This window comes from Protomyctophum parallelum (genome assembly GCF_964188405.1).
Source record: "Protomyctophum parallelum genome assembly, chromosome: 14".
Lineage (NCBI taxonomy): Eukaryota > Metazoa > Chordata > Actinopteri > Myctophiformes > Myctophidae > Protomyctophum > Protomyctophum parallelum.
The window spans coordinates 6,524,150-6,543,864 of NC_139709.1; the positions used below are offsets into that span (position 1 = coordinate 6,524,150).

Genomic DNA, 19,715 nt, shown 5'->3' on the forward strand with positions numbered 1-19,715 from the left:
GTGGAAGCAACAAATAGAAACACCAGCCACTAATAGTCCAGCCCCATTTGGAGGATTTTTGTCTTATCTGAAAATCCATCCCCATATTTGGTGGACTAACAAACATTTATTAGTGGAAAGACTGCCTGCCCTCAGTGACTGCTGCCATCACTTTGCTTCAGCCATCAAAGGTCGAGAGTCAAAGGTAAGCAAAATATACACACACACACAGGGGATTTCAGATCAGGTATATTTAACCCCTTTTGGTGTTAGCATTATGTCATGCTTTAGCTATTGAAAAATAGCAGATCTACAAGCTCATAGCGCGCCACCGAGTGGCGCGCTACGAGCTTGTAGGTCTGCTATTTTTGAAAAATCGAAGAACGACATAGCTTTTTCAGAAAACTGTCAGGATGTAGAAGACATTTTTAGAATCTGATCTCGGGTCAAAATGGGTTAAGGTCTTTTGAAACCTTTGAAACACAACATATAGTGAAAATGGTTTCATATTTGAAAATCGATGCTGACGTTCTCATTGGCTTCTCTCCGTTTTCCCATGGCTAACGCAGATCCTGATCTCCTGGGAAGTTCAAACTACCCAGGTTCAGTATAATTAATGTTTGACTGCATTTGAGTATCTGTGAGCGACTGTGCTATAATGGCATGATGCATCCAACTTTCTAGAACCTCCATGTTGTTTGAATTTTCATTTAACAGATGCAATTGTTTTTCAAATGTATACCGGGCTGTATAGTGTAAAATAAACCTGTATACTAGTGTATTTAAAAAATACACGGGAATGCACGGGATTTCAATCAATGAAGGCATATGAAAGCTCTGACCTCTTTGTTTTCTTTGAATTGATCTCTGTTACTAAAACATTTAAACACACAGTCGAGTATAGGGACGAGGATGAGCTCTGTATATATGCTGTCAAATGATGTACAGTATGTCAGTTATGCCATGAGTCTAATTGTAAATAAACTGGATTATAGAATGGAATAGATGACGACAATTTTGTATTTGAATGCCACTGTATTTGGTGCTGAACAGTGTGAAACATGGGTGACATGGCCATGTTGGACTACGGGGCGGCCGCTTGCTACCTGAGGAAGACGGACAGGGAGCGTCTGGAGGCCCAGACCCGTCCCTTTGACATGAAGAAGGAATGCTTCGTCCCCGACCCGGAGGTCGAGTACGTCAAGGCGTCCATCACCAGCCGCGACGGTGACCAAGTTACCGCTTTCACGGAGTTCAAGAAGGTACACACACACGCACGCACACACACACACACACACACACACACGCACGCACGCACGCACGCACGCACGCACGCACGCGCACACACACACACACACACACACACACACACACACACACACACACACACACACACACACACACTCACACTCACACTCACACTCACACTCACACTCACACTCACACTCACACTCACACTCACACACACACACACTCACGTATAAAATATAACATTTGTTATACAGTATGTACTATAGTATGATCGCGGTTAGACGGATGTTAGGTCCTTATAGCTTGCTTATGATCCTTGATGACTGGTTCTAAATAATATATAAAACATGAATTATTATTGTTCTTTCTTACTGTAAATTGCTCTGGATTAACCCATTCTGGGCGGGAACCCCTTTTGGTGTTGGCATTATGTTATGCTTTCGCTATTGAAAAATAGCAGATCTACAAGCTGACAGAAACATGTCAGAAAACTGTCAGGATGAAGAATACATTTTTAGAATCTGATCTGCAGGTTCAGAGCTGCTAAATGCCAACATTACATCAGTATGATGATCACGGGTCATTGCCATGCTGACTTGTGGTGGACCTTTTTTTTTTTTTTTTGTAAAGAAATTAATTGTTGCCTCAAACACACAAAACGAGTGAGCAATAATATTACCAGAAACACATAGAGCTACATCCCCCAAATGATCATAACAGGTCTGTAACTAGAGTTTTCAAATGAAACCAAATGGGTCCATTTGGCTCCATTAATACACTCTCAAAGTTAAGGGGGTCCTTGCAAAACACTTGAGAACCACTAGTTGGCCTCCTAATACGCCATAGATGGTGTCGTAGTAATCTTTGCTACAATCCCCGAGTGCCCTGAAACTGTGGAGGTCGGGGTTCGATCGATCCCCGGCCGGGTCATACCAAAGACTGTACAAATGGGACCCAATGCCTCCCTGCTTGGCACTCGGCATCAAAGGGTTGGATTGGGGGGGGGTCAAATCAACTGATCAAATGATTCCCGAGCGCGGCACGGCTGCAGCTCACCGCTCCAAGAGATGGGTCAAATGCGGGGAAGAAGTTTCACTACAGTAACGTCACGTGTGACAAATGTACGACTTTGAGTATGATCCAGGTCTATGATTGATCACCACGTGTCTGACAAGGATGCATAATCTGTGCGGTTTTTTTTGCAGACGGTGACCGTGAAGGAGGATGACGTCCATCCTCAGAACCCGCCAAAGTATGATAAAATTGAAGACATGGCGATGTTCACCTTCCTGCATGAGCCGGCGGTGCTGTTTAACCTCAAAGAGCGTTACGCTGCATGGATGATCTATGTAAGACTACAGCCTCCTTACAATTCTCCTTCAATCAATGATTACAGACTGTGTTACACACTCATCCCTATCCATCCACTACTCCATCCCCATCATCTGGCAGACCTACTCTGGGCTGTTCTGTGTGACTGTCAACCCCTACAAGTGGCTGCCGGTCTACAACCAAGAGGTGGTTGCTGCTTACAGAGGCAAGAAGAGGGCTGAAGCGCCTCCTCACATCTTCTCCATCTCTGATAACGCCTATCAGTACATGTTGGCAGGTACATTAAAGTGTATTAAACATTAAATGAATGATAATGCCTATCAGTACATGTTGGCTGGTACAATAAAGTTTATTAAACATTACATGATTGATAACGCATATCAGTACATGCGCTGGCAGGTAAATTAAACATTCAATGATGAATGCCTATCTGGCAGGTAAATGAAACATTAAATGTTTGTGACATTATAATAGTCTTCATGGTACACAATAAACATTCGTCCATTAAGCCAGTGGTTATTAACCACACCCCCACCCTTAAAAAAAAAGGTAATTAATAAATGTTGGGCGGGAACCCCTTTTGGTGTGTTAAACATTATGTTATAATTTAGCTATTGGAAAATAGCAGATCTACAAGCGCATAGCGCACCACCGAGTGGTGTGCTACAAGCTTGTAGGTCTGCTATTTTTTATTTTATATTTTTGATATATTCTTTCAGAGTGAACGTTTTTACTCAAATTGTAGGTCATTGACATGAAATATTGAGAACCACTGATATAGAAACATAGGTTTTTCAGAAAACTGATTTTTTTTAAATATTGATGTCAGGTCTAAATGGGTTAAAATGTTGACATAATTGCTCATAGCAGTTTTAAGCTATACCACCACTGCACTGTTCACTGCCCATGCTACAGTATGTTTATCTTGCCTACAGACAGAGAAAACCAGTCCATCCTCATCACGTGAGTCAAATATCTTCACACGGCAACAATGTCATTACGTATTAAAAGTTGTCTTAGCCTAATATTAGTATTCTGGTGTCTCATTATTATTATATGTACCCTGCAGTGGAGAGTCAGGCGCTGGGAAGACTGTCAACACCAAGCGTGTCATCCAGTATTTTGCCAGCATCGCTGCCGTGCCAAGTGGGAAAAAAGACGCAGCTGCTGAGAAAAAGGTTTGTACGGTAAAATACAGAATAGAACAGTGGTGTGAAGTAAGTGCCATTACTTATTTATTGTACTTTTGAACTTTTTAGGTATTTCCAATTTGTCATAATTTTACGTCTATACTCCACTACATTTCACAGGCAAACAATGTACTTTTACTCCACTACAATTATTAGAATACTTTACTACCGTCATTTCCGGACTATAAGGCGCACCTGAATATAAGCCGCACCAGCCAAATTTAGGGAAAATCCCAAATATCTATGTATACAAGCCGCACTGGACTATAAGCCGCAGGTGGCCCCCCTAGTGGCTGTTACGTTAGCTCAGAGCCTTAGATGACTCTGCGTTAGCTGTAAAAATCCATAGATAAGCCGCACCGTTGTATAAGCCGCAGGGTTCAAATCATGGGTAAAAAGTTGCGGCTTATAGTCCGGAAATTACGGTAGTTACTTTGTACTTTGTACTTTTGTACTTTTGGTACTACCCATTCAGATCTGAGGCCCATTCTAAATCCTGAGCTAAGTGTTCTGAAAAACTTTAAATATTTACTATTACGATATTTACTGGAGGCTGTGTCACCTTGAAATGGGCTCTGAAGCTGCAAATCGCTGGGCGTACTGATTCACTGGTTCCAACTACATCCGGGTACATCAAGGTGTTTTAAGTAAAAAAAAACAAAAAAAAAAACAATATTGATTGAGTGTACATTCTTTCAGGGCACCCTGGAGGATCAAATCATCCAGGCTAACCCTGCACTGGAGGCCTTTGGCAACGCCAAGACCATCAGGAACGACAACTCCTCCAGATTTGTGAGTGTCCGACTGAGTCAAACGTGTTGATCGACACATGAGACATGAATACTAACGATCAGATGTTTCTTTTCATTCTCAGGGCAAATTCATCCGAATTCATTTTGACAACCGAGGAAAGTTGGCCTCCGCTGATATTGAGACTTGTAAGTAAATAGCCTACTGAATGAAAGACAAAATTACATCCAACGAGAAAGGTGCGCCCAGCAGTGTTGCCATGCCCATGTACACTTATTTAATGCCACTTTCTGTAAAGTTGCTTGTAAATATTATTGGTAATCGCGGGTTGCAGTTTTTGGGACTTGTTCACAACTGTGTTCTGTACGCGCTCGTAACAGATCCAGTGTGATGAAAAAAAAAGAAGAAAAAATAAAACTGGAAATGAAAATTCTGCTGGCTTATGCTATCTATGGGAACGTAGTTTTATAATTGTAATATATCAGAGTCTTCTTTTTTGGCTCAACGATATATGATCCCCGGTTACAAAATGTATGTTTTGTGTCGCGGCAGCCGTTGCATAGCCATAATTCACTTCCTGACTCTCGGCTTTCGAGTGAAATGGCTTTCAAACTAAAGGTGTTGCCTGACTGGCTGGTGGCCCTGGACTACACAATCCAGACACCAGATGGGGGTGTCGGGTGGTATTTAAGTGTAGTTTCTCATTTGGGCTTGTTTACTAATCTTTTTAGTGGCTGTGAAACATTCATTTTATGTCAAGGACGTAGTTTTATGGAGAGACCCACGATTCAATGTTTCAAAGACATTCCAAATATCTCACGTTTGTTGTTTTTGTCTTTTTTTGTTTTGTTGTTGACAATAGCAGATTTATAACACAATATAAACACAATCTGCGATGGATCTATAATAGATTTATATACTGGTTAAACCTGGTGTGTAGTCGCTTCTCTTGGGCTTTTGTTTTCGAACACATGGTTGCTAATTTGCCCTGCAAAACCTGGCAAGCGGAGCGCATATTTACACCATGCTGGCTGGCCTAATCAGGGCTGTATAAGCCATGGATGGCAGCTGTCTGGATCAGAGCGGCGGTGGGGGGATATTGAATAGCGTTTATATTACACACAGTACAGTTGTGTAGCTGTACGGTTGTGTTGTTCGACTCTCACTCAGAAGCTAAATTATAAAGTGTATCATGAATGTAGAACAATGACAACGAGTAAAGGTCCACACACACACACCGAGCGCGTTTTTTGGATTTCTAGCGGCGTTTCTCCATCGGTTTTCCGGAAAAAAAACAGTTTTTCAACCAAGGTTCATGTTTTAAGTTGTTATTGGAGAAAGTAAACGATGAGCGTTAATTATTTTTCATTTGCTGCTTTCTTTTGCTTTAGCGATTTTAGCGGTTTTTGACAGGGGGGCGGGGGCATTTGAGCATGGGGCTAAATACGTCTTTATTAACAAAATATTATGCCGATTTTTTTATTTATTATTTACTATAGTCCTACTAGACCCTAAGAAATTATATCTGGCCACAAAAGATCACAGACAACACTCATATTTTACTTTGTCTACCTAAAACATGGTTGGTTGTCCATTAACCCATTTTGGGCTTGTAGGTCTGCTATTTTTGAAAAATCGAAGAGCCACTGACATAGAAACATCTTCTTTTTCACAGATCTTCTGGAGAAGTCCCGTGTGACCTTCCAGCTGAAAAATGAGAGAGACTACCACATTTTCTACCAGATCTTGTCTCAGGTTAAGCCTGAACTCTTGGGTGGGTAATGCCATATGAAATTAAAGGACCACTTCACCATGCACTTTTCAATGTATCTTCATATAATCATTGATGTTCATGATAAAATACCACTATTTTTTTCTACTCGGTCTGTGTCTGGCGGGCTGTGGGCAGTTCAGATACCCGTCCACCAGTGATATCATCATTAGGCAAATTATATTTTAAACCAGATTTAAAAAAATATATATATATACAGTATATACTGTACTATATAATTAGATTGATATTATCGTGAGAACGATGGCTTCCATTTTCGCATTGCAACTTTTCAGGAATAGAAAGCCTGCAGTTTCTATTAGCTTGGATTCTCCATTGATGATGTCACTGGTGGACAGGAGTAGAAAAGATCACACCCGTATGAAGTGAGGGGCGCTCTTATCATCTTACAACATCGAGGAGGGAATTCGGTATAGTTTGGATTAACTCTAATATATTAAAGTCTAACTCATGTTGCTAAGTGATGTTATTAACTTTATTGTTAATGGGATGTACTGTTTGTGTTAGGGACAAAACAAACATTGATTTATCTTCATTGGCAATGGCATTTTTAAAACAAACATTGAACTAAAAACAAACATTAATTAAACCTGTACATATAGGCCCTCAAGAAAGGTGGCATTTTATCATGAACATTAGTGAGGACAAATGATATGAAGGTAGTGGTGAAGTGCTCCTTTAAATTGCTGAACAAATTGCTCTGTATACAATTTAATGTATTAACAGTAAGGGCATAAGCAATCATTGCTATTGAGTCTAAAAGCAACGTTTACCATCAGAATATAGAGCTTTCCTATGACATTAATGAATACATATTAAAGAAAATGACCACTAACGGCACCTTTCATTTTCATCTTGTCCTCAGAAATGATGCTCATCAGCAACAACCCCTACGACTACTGCTTCATCTCCCAAGGAGAGACGACAGTGGCCTCCATCAACGACGCTGAGGAGCTGCATGCCACTGACGTGAGCTAAATATACCCCAAAAAGTCGTATGAATTTTATCCCCAACACCCGAATTCAATTATTCATAATGACTTATTTATGATCCGATAATAACATCTTATCCAGGGTGCTTTTGACGTGCTGGGCTTCACTCAAGAAGAGAAGAACGGCATCTACAAGCTGACCGGTGCCATCATGCACCACGGGAACATGAAGTTCAAACAGAAGCAGAGAGAGGAGCAGGCCGAATCCGACGGCACCGAGGGTGACACTCTCTTTTTAACGCTGTTTACACTGGCAACCCTATAGAGTCTGTTTACACTGATTTATCATCGCGGGTTGAAAGGCAGATGAAAAGCAGAAACCTCATATCTCCATCCATATTTTAACTGTCTGTGTTATTCTTTTGAGTGGCGCAACCACTCCTATAGACAGCTATATGTGTGTCCCTGGGAACCGGCAGGTCTGTCTGTCTGTCCAAGCACGGAAATAGCGTTATAGTGTCTGTTCACCGCCAAGTGTCACTGTTGCACAGCCTAACACACACACACACACACACACACACACACAGGCCAGGGAGGAGGGCTTGTGCAGTACAGTACAGTACAGTACAGTACAGTACAGTACAGTACAGTACAGTACAGTACAGTACAGTACAGTACAGTACAGTACAGTACAGTACAGTACAGTACAGTACAGTACAGTACAGTACCACTGACTTCAGACGGGTCTGATTTTCATTAATGAACACCTCTAATTGATCATACTATAACCTGAGGGTTAGGGTTAGTGGGGGCCGACATAACTACAGTTGGTGTAGTATAGTGCAGATTGCCTATTTTCGGCCAAGAAATTTGACGTAGAGGAAAAAATAGTCGACCAAGTACAGACCCCTGAGGGACACCGGTCAAAACGTATGGGGTGTAAGTGGTTAAAGAACATTACTAGAAGATACAGGGGAGAAAGAGATGTGAACAATGACCGCTTTGAACAGCAGCCATTAACTATTTTTTTATTTCCTTTAGATGCTGACAAAGTTGCGTATCTGATGGGCATAAATTCCTCTGACCTCATCAAGGGTCTCTGTCACCCAAGGGTTAAAGTAGGAAACGAATGGGTCACCAAGGGACAGAGTGTTGACCAGGTAAATGTAATACAGACATTTGTGTCATTAAAGAATATATATTTAGGTATACAATGCTTGAAGAGAGAGAGAGAGAGAGAGATTCTGTAACGTTTGTAAAACGTTACATATTTTCCTTTTTTCGGTGTAGGTGAACTACTCCATCGGTGCACTGTCTAAGTCAGTGTACGAGAAGATGTTCATGTGGATGGTGGTGAGAATCAACCAATCTTTGTACACCAAGCAGCCCCGCCAGTACTTCATTGGCGTACTGGACATCGCTGGGTTTGAGATCTTTGATGTGAGTACAAAGCATAGTTTGTGTGTTCTTCTGTGAGTCTGCTTGCTGCGAGACCTGAACATAATCCCCAAACCTGTGATTGCAGTTCAACACCTTTGAGCAACTCTGCATCAACTTCACCAACGAGAAGCTGCAACAGTTTTTCAACCACCACATGTTTGTGCTGGAGCAGGAAGAGTACAAGAAAGAGGGCATTGAATGGACTTTCATTGACTTCGGCATGGACTTACAGGCTTGTATTGACCTCATCGAAAAGGTGAGACATATCATTATTATGATTATTATTATTTTTTATGAGAAGAGACAGTCTCTGGGCCTTTGACATCTACACTACTGTTGAGATAAACTTACGCAACACTGTTATGACACTGTAATATGGGAAAATTGGGTATTAATTTACAAAAAGCAAAGTTAAAATACAGAACTTAAAATACACAACTACAAATAACACCTGGACCTCTTTGGTGGGGACGTAACAACTACAAATAAAACCTGGACCTACTACAAATAAAGGTAGGAAAGCCTTCCAGTCTGAAATTCTCCTTTAATGACCCTTTCAGCCCATGGGTATCATGTCCATCCTGGAAGAGGAGTGCATGTTCCCCAAGGCCAGCGACGCCACCTTTAAAGCTAAGCTGTACGACAACCACATGGGGAAGTCCGCCAACTTCCAGAAGCCGAGGCCTTCCAAGACGAAAGCGGATTCTCATTTCTCCCTGGTTCACTATGCGGGCACCGTGGACTATAACATCAACAACTGGCTGGTGAAGAACAAAGACCCGTTGAACGAGACGGTCGTGGGACTTTACCAGAAGTCTAATCTGAAGCTTCTCGGCGTCCTCTTCTCAGATTACGCAGGGGACTCCGGTAGGCTGATATTTATGATGTTCTGATGAGCCTTAAAAGCCATAACTTTCTTCCAATTACGTATAAACAAAATATATTTTTGATATAATCTTTCACTGGTGTATTTCCCCACATAAATGTGTTTTTTTTTCACACAAGTGTGATTTGTTTTCTCGAATTAATATTTTCCTAAAGATGGCAAGGCGAAAGGTGGTGGTGGTGCCAAGAAGAAAGGCTCGTCCTTCCAAACTGTATCCTGTCTACATAGGGTAAGATAGTGATGACAACTCTGTGAGGACGCCGATCCACACATCCTTTGGCCAAATTGGCGTCGACACCAAACTAATGCCCTTGTGGTGCGTTTACAGGAGAACCTGAACAAGCTGATGACCAACCTGAGGTCCACGCACCCTCACTTTGTGCGCTGCCTCATCCCCAACGAGACCAAGACTCCGGGGATCATGGAGAACCCTCTGGTGATGCACCAGCTTCGCTGTAACGGCGTGCTGGAAGGCATCAGGATCTGCAGGAAGGGATTCCCCAACAGGATCCTCTATGGGGATTTCAGACAGAGGTATAGATAGATAGATGTCAATGAAGTATCGCCACAAATGACTTGGTCAATTGCACAATGTTTTTTGTCGGCATACAATATATTTGTGAAAAAAAAAATCGATTCTCTCTCCTGTTTATGACAAAGATATCGCATTCTGAACCCGTCTTCCATCCCTGACGGACAGTTCATAGATAACAAGAAGGCAGCAGAGAAACTGTTGGGCTCTCTTGAGGCTATTGACCATGTCCAGTATAAATTTGGACACACAAAGGTCAGTATACATTTATGAGTAAGTAAGTAACTGATAAATGGTTCATCGACAACATTGAATATTGATTGTCATGGCGTGCGACGTGTCCCTGTTGCCCTGAAGGTGTTCTTCAAAGCTGGGCTGCTCGGTCTGCTTGAGGAGATGCGAGACGACCGACTGGCTCTGATTATTACTAGAATACAGTCCAGGTCACGAGGTCTTCTGGGAAGAATGGAGTTCCAGAAGATTGTAGAACGCCGGTAAGAAACCTCACTCACATTAAAGATTCATATTAATTTGCAATACATTCTACCCCAACCCATTGTCACCCAACACAGTCATACATTCATAATGTTAGTTTGTAAAAGTTATTTTGTAAAATATACCTTTTTGTGGGCAATTTTACAACCTAGAACACGGGTTAAGCTGGGATTGTAACACTGATAAGTTTGTTCACTGCAGTGTGACCTTTAAAATGCCAGACGTATTTTGAAATTACTTCCCATTCGTTTACATTTATGCTGCTCCGCAAATATAGTTACAAAGTAAAAACTCCTTAGGGATGCACTGCTGGTAATCCAGTGGAATATCCGTGCCTTCATGGTGGTCAAGAATTGGCCCTGGATGAGGATGTACTTCAAGATCAAGCCTCTGTTGAAGTCAGCGGAGACTGAGAAGGAAATGGCTAATATGAAGGAAGAGTTTGCCAAACTTAAAGTGGCCTATGCCAAATCTGAAGCTCGCAAGAAGGAATTAGAGGAGAAAATGGTCACACTTCTCCAAGAGAAGAACGACCTGCAGCTCCACGTCCAGGCTGTAAGTTGGAATGTTGTGTTTGCCCCAGTAATAAATGCATACATTTGATATAGTGTTTACAACAAGTAACTTGGTACTTGAACAGGAGCAAGATAACCTGTGTGACGCAGAGGAAAGGTGTGAGGGACTGATCAAGACCAAGATTCAGATGGAAGGAAAAGCCAAAGAGTTTTCAGAGAGGTTGGAGGATGAGGAGGAGATGAATGCAGAACTCACTGCTAAGAAGAGGAAACTGGAGGACGAGTGTTCTGAGCTGAAGAAGGATATCGATGACTTGGAACTAACTCTGGCCAAAGTGGAGAAAGAGAAGCATGCCACCGAGAACAAGGTAATAGCATATTATCTTCCATCTCTCGTTGTTGCTTATTGGGAACCTTTTACATGTCACTGCTTAAACCATCACTGCTTAAATCGTAGGTGAAGAACTTGGTTGAGGAAATGGCTTCTCTGGATGAAATCATCGCCAGGCTGACCAAGGAGAAGAAAGCCTTACAAGAGGCTCACCAGCAAACACTGGATGACCTGCAGTCAGAGGAGGACAAAGTCAACTCCCTGACCAAGTTCAAAGCTAAACTGGAACAGCAAGTGGACGATGTAAGAACAATCTCAATTATTCAGATTTATTTTATTTTTCAAATCAGTGCTTTAGGTCTGTGACTGGGTTTGTACAAATATTGAACCAAGCTAAATTATTAAAAAGTGTTTTTTTGACTACTAAAAACTCCATTGGATCTTCAAACCACCTAACCCCCCCCCCCCCACCCCCCCCCCCCCCCCTTTGACTTTCATTTGAATCAATGGTGGACAAAACAACAATCTCCACATTAATCGTCAACAACCTCCTAACTCCACTTGAGCTGTATTAGTGATGATAATATGAGGACACATTCAAGTATCTGACAATGTATAAAGTCACGATACCAACTTTGATGAGGCAGTATTTTGTTGTTTTAGTTAATATGTTGGTTTCTGCCAGACAGCGGAGATGTATGACTGAATCATTCTGACCCAGTACTTGTATTACTTGCCACAGCTTGAAGGGTCCCTGGAGCAAGAGAAGAAGATTCGTATGGATCTGGAGAGGTCCAAGAGGAAGCTTGAAGGAGACCTAAAGTTGTCTCATGAGAGTGTCATGGACCTGGAAAATGACAAGCAGCAACTAGAAGAGAGGCTGAAAAAGTAATGACTGCTTCATCTCGACTATATCCATGTACAATATGATTTAAAAGTATGTGGTCAAGTTATAATTAAGCAATATTACACGAGAGGGTGTGGGTTAACTTGATTATTGCCACGACAGGGATGCGGTCAGGAACGAGACGAAGTCGAGTTCCGCAAGCATCACTGAAGTGGCAATAATCACGTTAAACCACACCCCCGAGTGTAATATTGCAATTATACAACAGTTACCCTTAAAACTAAGAAAATCGCTGTTTTTATTTTATTTTTTAATGACAGAGTCACTACGACCACAAATGTCCCAAGAAACTATAGCTAACCTAGCCACCGAGTTTGCTAGCGCTCTGGGAGAACAGAGCAGCTGAATTCTTTGTTTTGATTAGGTGGTGAATGGTGCTGTTTTAACCCACGGCTAGAAGGCTGTTTCAACCAATCAGATTGCTTCCTTGAAACGACCTGTGGTATAATGATCTATAACATTTCTGTCATCAGAAAAGATTTTGAAACCGGCCAACTCACTGGCAGAATCGAAGACGAACAAGCAATGAGTGCTCAACTCCAGAAAAAAATGAAGGAGTTGCAGGTAATGAAACTTAGGCGAACTTCATCATCATCATGATAAAGGGCACCGCTCACAAGTGATTTTTTTTTATAGTCATGCAACTGAATCCATGATTAATGCATTTGCATTTGACCTGGATCTTGTAGGCTCGCATTGAGGAACTGGAAGAGGAGCTTGAGGCAGAGCGAGCTGCCCGGGCCAAGGTGGAGAAGCAGAGGTCTGACTTGGCCAGAGAGCTGGAGGAGATCAGTGAGAGGCTGGAGGAGGCTGGCGGGGCGACAACTTCCCAGATTGAGATGAACAAGAAGAGAGAGGCCGAGTTTCAAAAGATGCGCAGAGACCTCGAAGAGGCCACTCTGCATCACGAGGCCACCACTGCCACCCTGAGGAAGAAACAGGCCGACAGTGTGTCGGACCTGGGAGAGCAGATTGACAACCTGCAGAGAGTCAAACAGAAACTGGAGAAGGAGAAGAGCGAACTCAGACTGGAGTTGGACGACGTGGTCTCCAGCATGCAGCAGATCGTTAAGTCCAAGGTAGGGAGTCCAACTGAAGGCACACCAACATTTCTCTGCTCGTATGAGTGAGTGACAAATAATACTTCTTTATTCTTAATTATTTAATACAACCATGCTTTCTGTTTTAGACTAACTCGGAGAAAATGTGCAGAGTTCTGGAGGACCAGATGCATGAATACAAAACAAAGGCAGAGGAGGGACAACGCGCCATCAATGACTTCACCTCGCAGAGAGCCAAGCTTCAGACCGAGAATGGTAAATGGACTTGTTGGTTTGTAATAAGGCACATTTAAATATTACACTATTACAATATTAGACACTAAAACGCGGCCATTTTTAATTTGTTTCACACCAGGCGAACTTTCTCGTCAACTTGATGAAAAGGACTCTCTGGTGTCTCAACTCACCAGAGGAAAACTGTCCTACACTCAGCAGATTGAGGATCTTAAAAGACAACTGGAGGAAGAAGTCAAGGTGACGGATAATGACAACAGAACAATTGATAAATAAATAACACAGATTCATCCGATTTTCATTGTTTTAACCCATTTAGACCTGGGACCAATTCTTAAAACCACTTCTAAATCCTACCTACGTTTTCTGAAAAACGTGAAAAAAATAATTGCTGGTAGGCCTATGTTGGGTAGAAACCTCATATTACTGAAACTGTTACTTTTCAGGACTCAAATTAAAAAAAATGCTTAAGTAGCAGATCTGCAACGTGACGTTCAACTAAGCCAGGAAAACAAAAACAAAAAAACAACACATTCAAATATGGATGATAAGAGCTTTATGCCTGACAGCGTATAAATATAGCAACAACTAAAATGACACACAGAGGCGTTCTTAGTTTAGGCTTAACAACATATATTTTCAGGCCAAGAATGCATTAGCCCATGCAGTGCAGTCTGCTCGCCACGACTCTGACCTGCTGAGGGAGCAGTATGAAGAGGAGCAGGAGGCCAAAGCCGAACTGCAGCGAGGCATGTCCAAGGCTAACTCTGAGGTGGCTCAGTGGAGAACCAAGTACGAGACTGATGCCATCCAGAGGACTGAAGAGCTGGAGGAGTCCAAGTGAGCATCCAATCTTCTGTTGTTTTGCGTGTTGGCACAACTTTTTAGACACTCACCTTCCTTGGAACTTCTCTCATTGCAATCCAGGAAGAAGCTGGCTCAGCGTCTCCAGGATGCTGAGGAGGCCGTCGAGGCCGTTAATGCTAAATGTTCCTCCCTGGAGAAGACCAAACACAGACTGCAGAATGAGATTGAAGATCTCATGGTGGACGTGGAGAGGTCTAACGCTGCTGCTGCTGCCCTGGACAAGAAGCAGAGGAACTTTGACAAGGTTGAACTTTATTTTCTGTAGACCTACAATTATTTCACTGCATGGAAATAGAGCACAAGTAGTTATGGAAATAACAGGGTGTTCTTGTTTCCTCCAGGTCCTGGCAGAGTGGAAGCAGAAGTACGAGGAGTCTCAAGTCGAGCTAGAGAGCTCCCAGAAGGAGGCCAGGTCTCTGAGCACTGATCTCTTCAAACTGAAGAACTCCTATGAAGAATCTCTGGACCACCTGGAGACCCTGAAGAGAGAGAACAAGAATCTACAGGGTAAGCATATAGTAGTCTATGTGATCTATTGAAGCATTCTTTAGGGTCATTGTTCTATTAGGGTCATTGTTCTATTATAATGACACTTATTTTTCTTCATCCTCAGAGGAAATAGTTGACCTCACTGACCAAATTGCTCAGAGTGGAAAGAATATTCATGAGCTTGAGAAGAATCGAAAACAGCTGGAGCATGAAAAGTGTGAGATTCAAGCAGCTCTGGAAGAAGCAGAGGTACAGTATGATGCTACTTTTAACTTGCCCCAAAGATTTCTTTTTCTCCAAAATCGAACCTCTGATTCTTATTGACCCCATTCTTCTCCTCATGCTAGGCCACACTGGAGCATGAGGAAGGGAAGATCCTTCGAGCGCAGCTTGAGTTTAATCAGGTGAAGGCTGACATTGAGCGCAAGCTAGCAGAGAAGGATGAAGAGATGGAGACGGCCAAGAGAAACCAACAGAGAATTGTGGATAATCTTCAAAGCTCTCTTGAGTCAGAGTGTCGCAGCAGGAATGAGGCCATGCGCCTGAAGAAGAAGATGGAGGGAGACCTGAATGAGATGGAGATCCAGCTCAGCCAGGCCAACAGGCAGGCGGCTGAGGCTCAGAAACAACTCAAGTCTGTTCATGCTCATCTAAAGGTAGAGAGTGTGAGGGGGAAAAAAAACTGAACAAAACACCCTATTCTCATTCTCATTCACTGATTCTATTTTTATTTTCTTTCAGGATGCTCAACTGCAGCTTGATGATTCTCTTCATGCCAATGGTGATATGAAGGAGAACATTGCCATCATTGAGAGACGCAACAACCTAATGCAGGCAGAGTTGGAGGAGTTGAGATCCTTGGTGGAACAGACTGACAGGGGCCGCAAGATTGCTGAGCAAGAGCTGATGGATGTCAGTGAAAGGGTCCAGTTGTTGCACTCGCAGGTAAGACAGAGTCAACACATTTGACGGATGACTCCTGGGAAAGGCCATGACGTGTGGGATTTGACATTCCACCTGTGGTGACAATTGTAGATAGAAATGATCCAGATGTCATATAGTGTTGATTTGAAAAGAGCATAACTATTTGTTATTTTGAGAAAATGGGGATGTTTTTATGTGAGGTTCATGGTTGACTTTGATCTATTCCAACAGAGTAAGGTGGGAAATTGACATGATAGTTCAGTTGGTGATAATAAAAGCATGACATTTGGCACAGATGACCCTAATTGATAATCAACCTCCGGCCACTCAGAATTCAAACATTTTCAACTACATCATGTAAGCTATTTCCCGCCTGACTAAAACCGTGAAATTGCATGAATAGTAGCCACATGCTTATGAATAGCTGGATAGATGGATGGATAGATCTGAAATGAGGTGCAAAAGGCTCCGAAAAAAAACATCTAGCGCTATACCGGTACAACAAAATGTACCGGTATGTTTAATTGTTGCAACTTGATGGAATGAACACAATTCTCTAATAAGATATCATCTCTGACCAGAACACTGGCCTGATAAACCAGAAGAAGAAGCTGGAGGCCGATACGTCCCAGCTTCAGTCAGAGGTGGACGAAGCGTTGCAGGAGTGCAGAAATGCAGAGGAAAAGGCCAAGAAGGCCATTACTGATGCTGCCATGATGGCAGAGGAGCTGAAGAAGGAGCAGGACACCAGCGCTCATCTGGAGCGCATGAAGAAGAACATGGAACAGACCATCAAGGACCTGCAGCACCGTCTGGATGAGGCGGAGCAGATCGCCATGAAGGGAGGCAAGAAGCAGGTGCAGAAGCTGGAGGCCAGGGTGAGTTTTTTAAACCATTAAGGGAGGCAAGAAGCAGGTGCAGAAGCTGGAGGCCAGGGTGAGTGTTTTAAATGTTACCATGAAGGGAGGCAAGAAGCAGGTGCAGAAGCTGGAGGCCAGGGTGAGTGGAATTTTGCACCGTCCATAATAACAAAGAGGCAAACAAAATAAAGAAGAAATACACAGTTTAGTTCTCCTTTCCTATATTTGGTAGGTCAGAGAACTTGAAGTCGAGGTGGAGAGTGAGCAGAAGAAGTCCAGTGATGCCATAAAGGGAATCAAAAAATTTGAACGACGCATCAAGGAACTGACTTATCAGGTAGGGTACCTCTCCATTTGGTCTCAAACGTTTGTCGAAACCTAAAGCGAAAGCAAGCAGCCGAGGTTTCAGATATAAAACGCTCTTCTTGTTTGCTGTCTCTAGACGGATGAGGACCGTAAACATCTGACCCGTCTTCAGGAGCTGGTGGACAAGCTGCAGCTCAAAGTGAAATCCTACAAGAGAGTGGCTGAGGAGGCTGTGAGTGCTATAGCTTTTAACCCATTTTGGGCGGGAACCCCTTTTGGTGTTAGCAATTATGCTAAGCTTTAGCTATTGAAAAATAGCAGATCTACAAGCTCATAGCGTGCCACCGAGTGGCGCGCTACGAGCTTGTAGGTCTGCTATTTTTGAAAAATCGAAGAACGACTGACATAGAAACATAGCTTTTTCAGAAAACTGTCAAACATCAAATGCTACACTGAGCAGCACTATCCTTATCTTTCAGCCTATTTTAGAAATGTCTAAAACAATTATAATAAGAAAAGGAAAAAAAAACAAGACCGGGCGTAATAACGTATCTGCAATAATCTACACGTTGTGTCTTTCCAACAGGAGGAGCTGTCCAACGGTAATCTGACCAAGTTCCGTAAACTGCAGCACGAGCTGGATGAGGCTGAGGAGAGAGCCGACATCGCTGAGTCTCAGGTCAACAAGCTGCGTGCCAAGAGCCGCGATGTGGGATCCAAGGTGTGTACACTAGATCAGATCAGGGGTTCTCAACCTGTGTGTGATGATTTTACTTACTTTACTTACAGTAGACCTGTTGCTCCCAGTGGAGCATAGGCCATCTACGACTCTTCTCCATCCAACACGGTTTTGGGCCTCCCGATGATTTTGGGTGGTAATAATAATTGAAGGACTTTTAAGACTTTTTTAATACCAAAGAAAGAAAGAAAGAAAGAAAGATTACTGCATCAAACTATCGGCAAACTATCCTATAAAAACTGGCCAAAAATTGGCCGAATTGTCAAATAATATACCAGTAAGAGAGAGGCAATTTTCTTTAGAAAATAGCCGATCTACAAGCTCACAATGCTTCACAACGCAAAGGCCTATAGAAGTACCTAATATACCTCATTCTAAATGTTAAAGGGCCTTTAAGAGACAGCAGTGTCCTCTCCACACTTGTGGAACGCCCATAATGTGTTTTCTTTTTTCCTCTTTTCTTTCAGAAAGGGCTCGATGGAGAGTGAACATCACAGGTGAATAATCTCTGAGACACCGGCTTCCAAAGTGTTCGTGTCTCCCTAAGCATGCTGTCGTTCTTCAGTAGAATAAAATGAATCTGCATCTGAACCTGTATTGTTTCTCATTATTTAAATATGTGATGATGGTCGTATAAATAAGGCATGTGGGGCGGCAGTGGCTCAGGGCTAGAGTGGCTGGATGGCAACAGCAAGGTTGCTAGTTCGAACCCGGGCTCCAGTGTTGAAGTGTCCTTGAGCAAGCTACCCCCTGCAATTGCTGGTTGGTGCCTTGCATGGATTCCACTGCCATCAGTGTGTGAATGGGTGAATGTAATGCACAATCTATGTAAAGCACCTTGGATAAAGGCGCTATATAAATGCACCATTTACCATTTAAGGCATAAATACCACAGCTGGCAAACAAACAGGAGAAGGGCGCACACCAGTGGCAGTGCTGATGAGGTGCTGCTGACTTTGATAAATAAGTCTAAAGGTGAAGAAAAAGCTGCACACTCATAGCCACTACGTTACGCAGGATAATTTATTAAAAGGAATGCCAAAGTTTTGACCTGGAAAGGTCTTCTTCAGGGATTGAAATACAACTTTATCTAGTCTATGGTAGTTGGTGTCTGTGACACTGCCAGATCAATGTGTGAAGAAATGTATCTCATGTCCTGGTATGAGTTAATTAACACATTTTGGACTGAGGTCGATAAAAAAAGGCTTCTAAATCCTAATGAATTAAAGTGAAACATACTGGGTGATAACAAGGGAATATTGGTTTCAAATATTGTTCAATATTTAACCCAGAAGAAAATGTATGCTTTGTGTAGTTGGACAAGGGTTGATTATAGGGGGAGCTGTGGGGAAAATGACATGAAGAGGTAGTGAGGTACCAGAAACATCTAGAAAAGTACACGAAGGCCCTTTTTGAAACTGCCTCCTCGCCACTCGCCCTACACACTTGCCATCGATATGCGCGTACACGCAAGGCTGCGCCATGTTAAGTGCCGTCCGAAACCAAGCAGCCTTGAGTGTACGTGGCTTATAAAGCCCTCAAGAGCGAGAATAAATGATAAATAAACAATCTTCATCTGATGCAGAATAGACAACGCTTCAACTGATGTTCACAAGGGCTCTTTATTTACCCCATTGTTAAAAACTATAAATGAAAACACCAAATGATTTATGAACACCATGGATGTATATGAAATGTCCTTTTTGACAGTCACGCTGTAATTCATTTTAAATGTCCATATAATGAAATCACAAAAACATACACGATGCAATGCAATATAACTGTACAAACAAAATAACGGGTAACACAATGGCATGATGGTAACCATGGCAACGAATGGTGTCTGTTTCCTGTTTCTGCACAAGGAGGGCGAGTGCATTTCCAAACTGTTGTTTATACCCAG

The 19,715-nt window shown here is 42.5% G+C and overlaps 1 protein-coding gene across 1 annotated transcript; it reads left to right on the forward strand.

The window, feature by feature from the left end:
• The first annotated feature begins 130 nt into the window (after nucleotides 1–130).
• Nucleotides 131–18,403, forward strand: LOC310870566 (myosin-7-like). The gene is made up of 39 exons (XM_083781807.1): nucleotides 131–184; nucleotides 549–581; nucleotides 1,033–1,241; nucleotides 2,436–2,579; nucleotides 2,683–2,839; nucleotides 3,498–3,525; nucleotides 3,632–3,740; nucleotides 4,452–4,544; nucleotides 4,627–4,690; nucleotides 6,178–6,276; nucleotides 7,160–7,263; nucleotides 7,369–7,507; nucleotides 8,268–8,386; nucleotides 8,517–8,666; nucleotides 8,752–8,922; nucleotides 9,227–9,533; nucleotides 9,708–9,781; nucleotides 9,881–10,086; nucleotides 10,213–10,339; nucleotides 10,442–10,578; nucleotides 10,879–11,134; nucleotides 11,220–11,462; nucleotides 11,552–11,728; nucleotides 12,168–12,313; nucleotides 12,806–12,896; nucleotides 13,022–13,411; nucleotides 13,522–13,648; nucleotides 13,749–13,867; nucleotides 14,271–14,467; nucleotides 14,555–14,738; nucleotides 14,836–15,001; nucleotides 15,108–15,232; nucleotides 15,331–15,639; nucleotides 15,725–15,928; nucleotides 16,489–16,785; nucleotides 17,000–17,104; nucleotides 17,210–17,305; nucleotides 17,660–17,794; nucleotides 18,280–18,403. Exons 3-39 carry the CDS (start codon nucleotides 1,041–1,043, stop codon nucleotides 18,298–18,300), a joined length of 5,817 nt encoding a protein of 1,938 aa, XP_083637933.1. The 5' UTR covers nucleotides 131–184; nucleotides 549–581; nucleotides 1,033–1,040; the 3' UTR covers nucleotides 18,301–18,403.
• The last annotated feature ends 1,312 nt before the right edge of the window (nucleotides 18,404–19,715 follow it).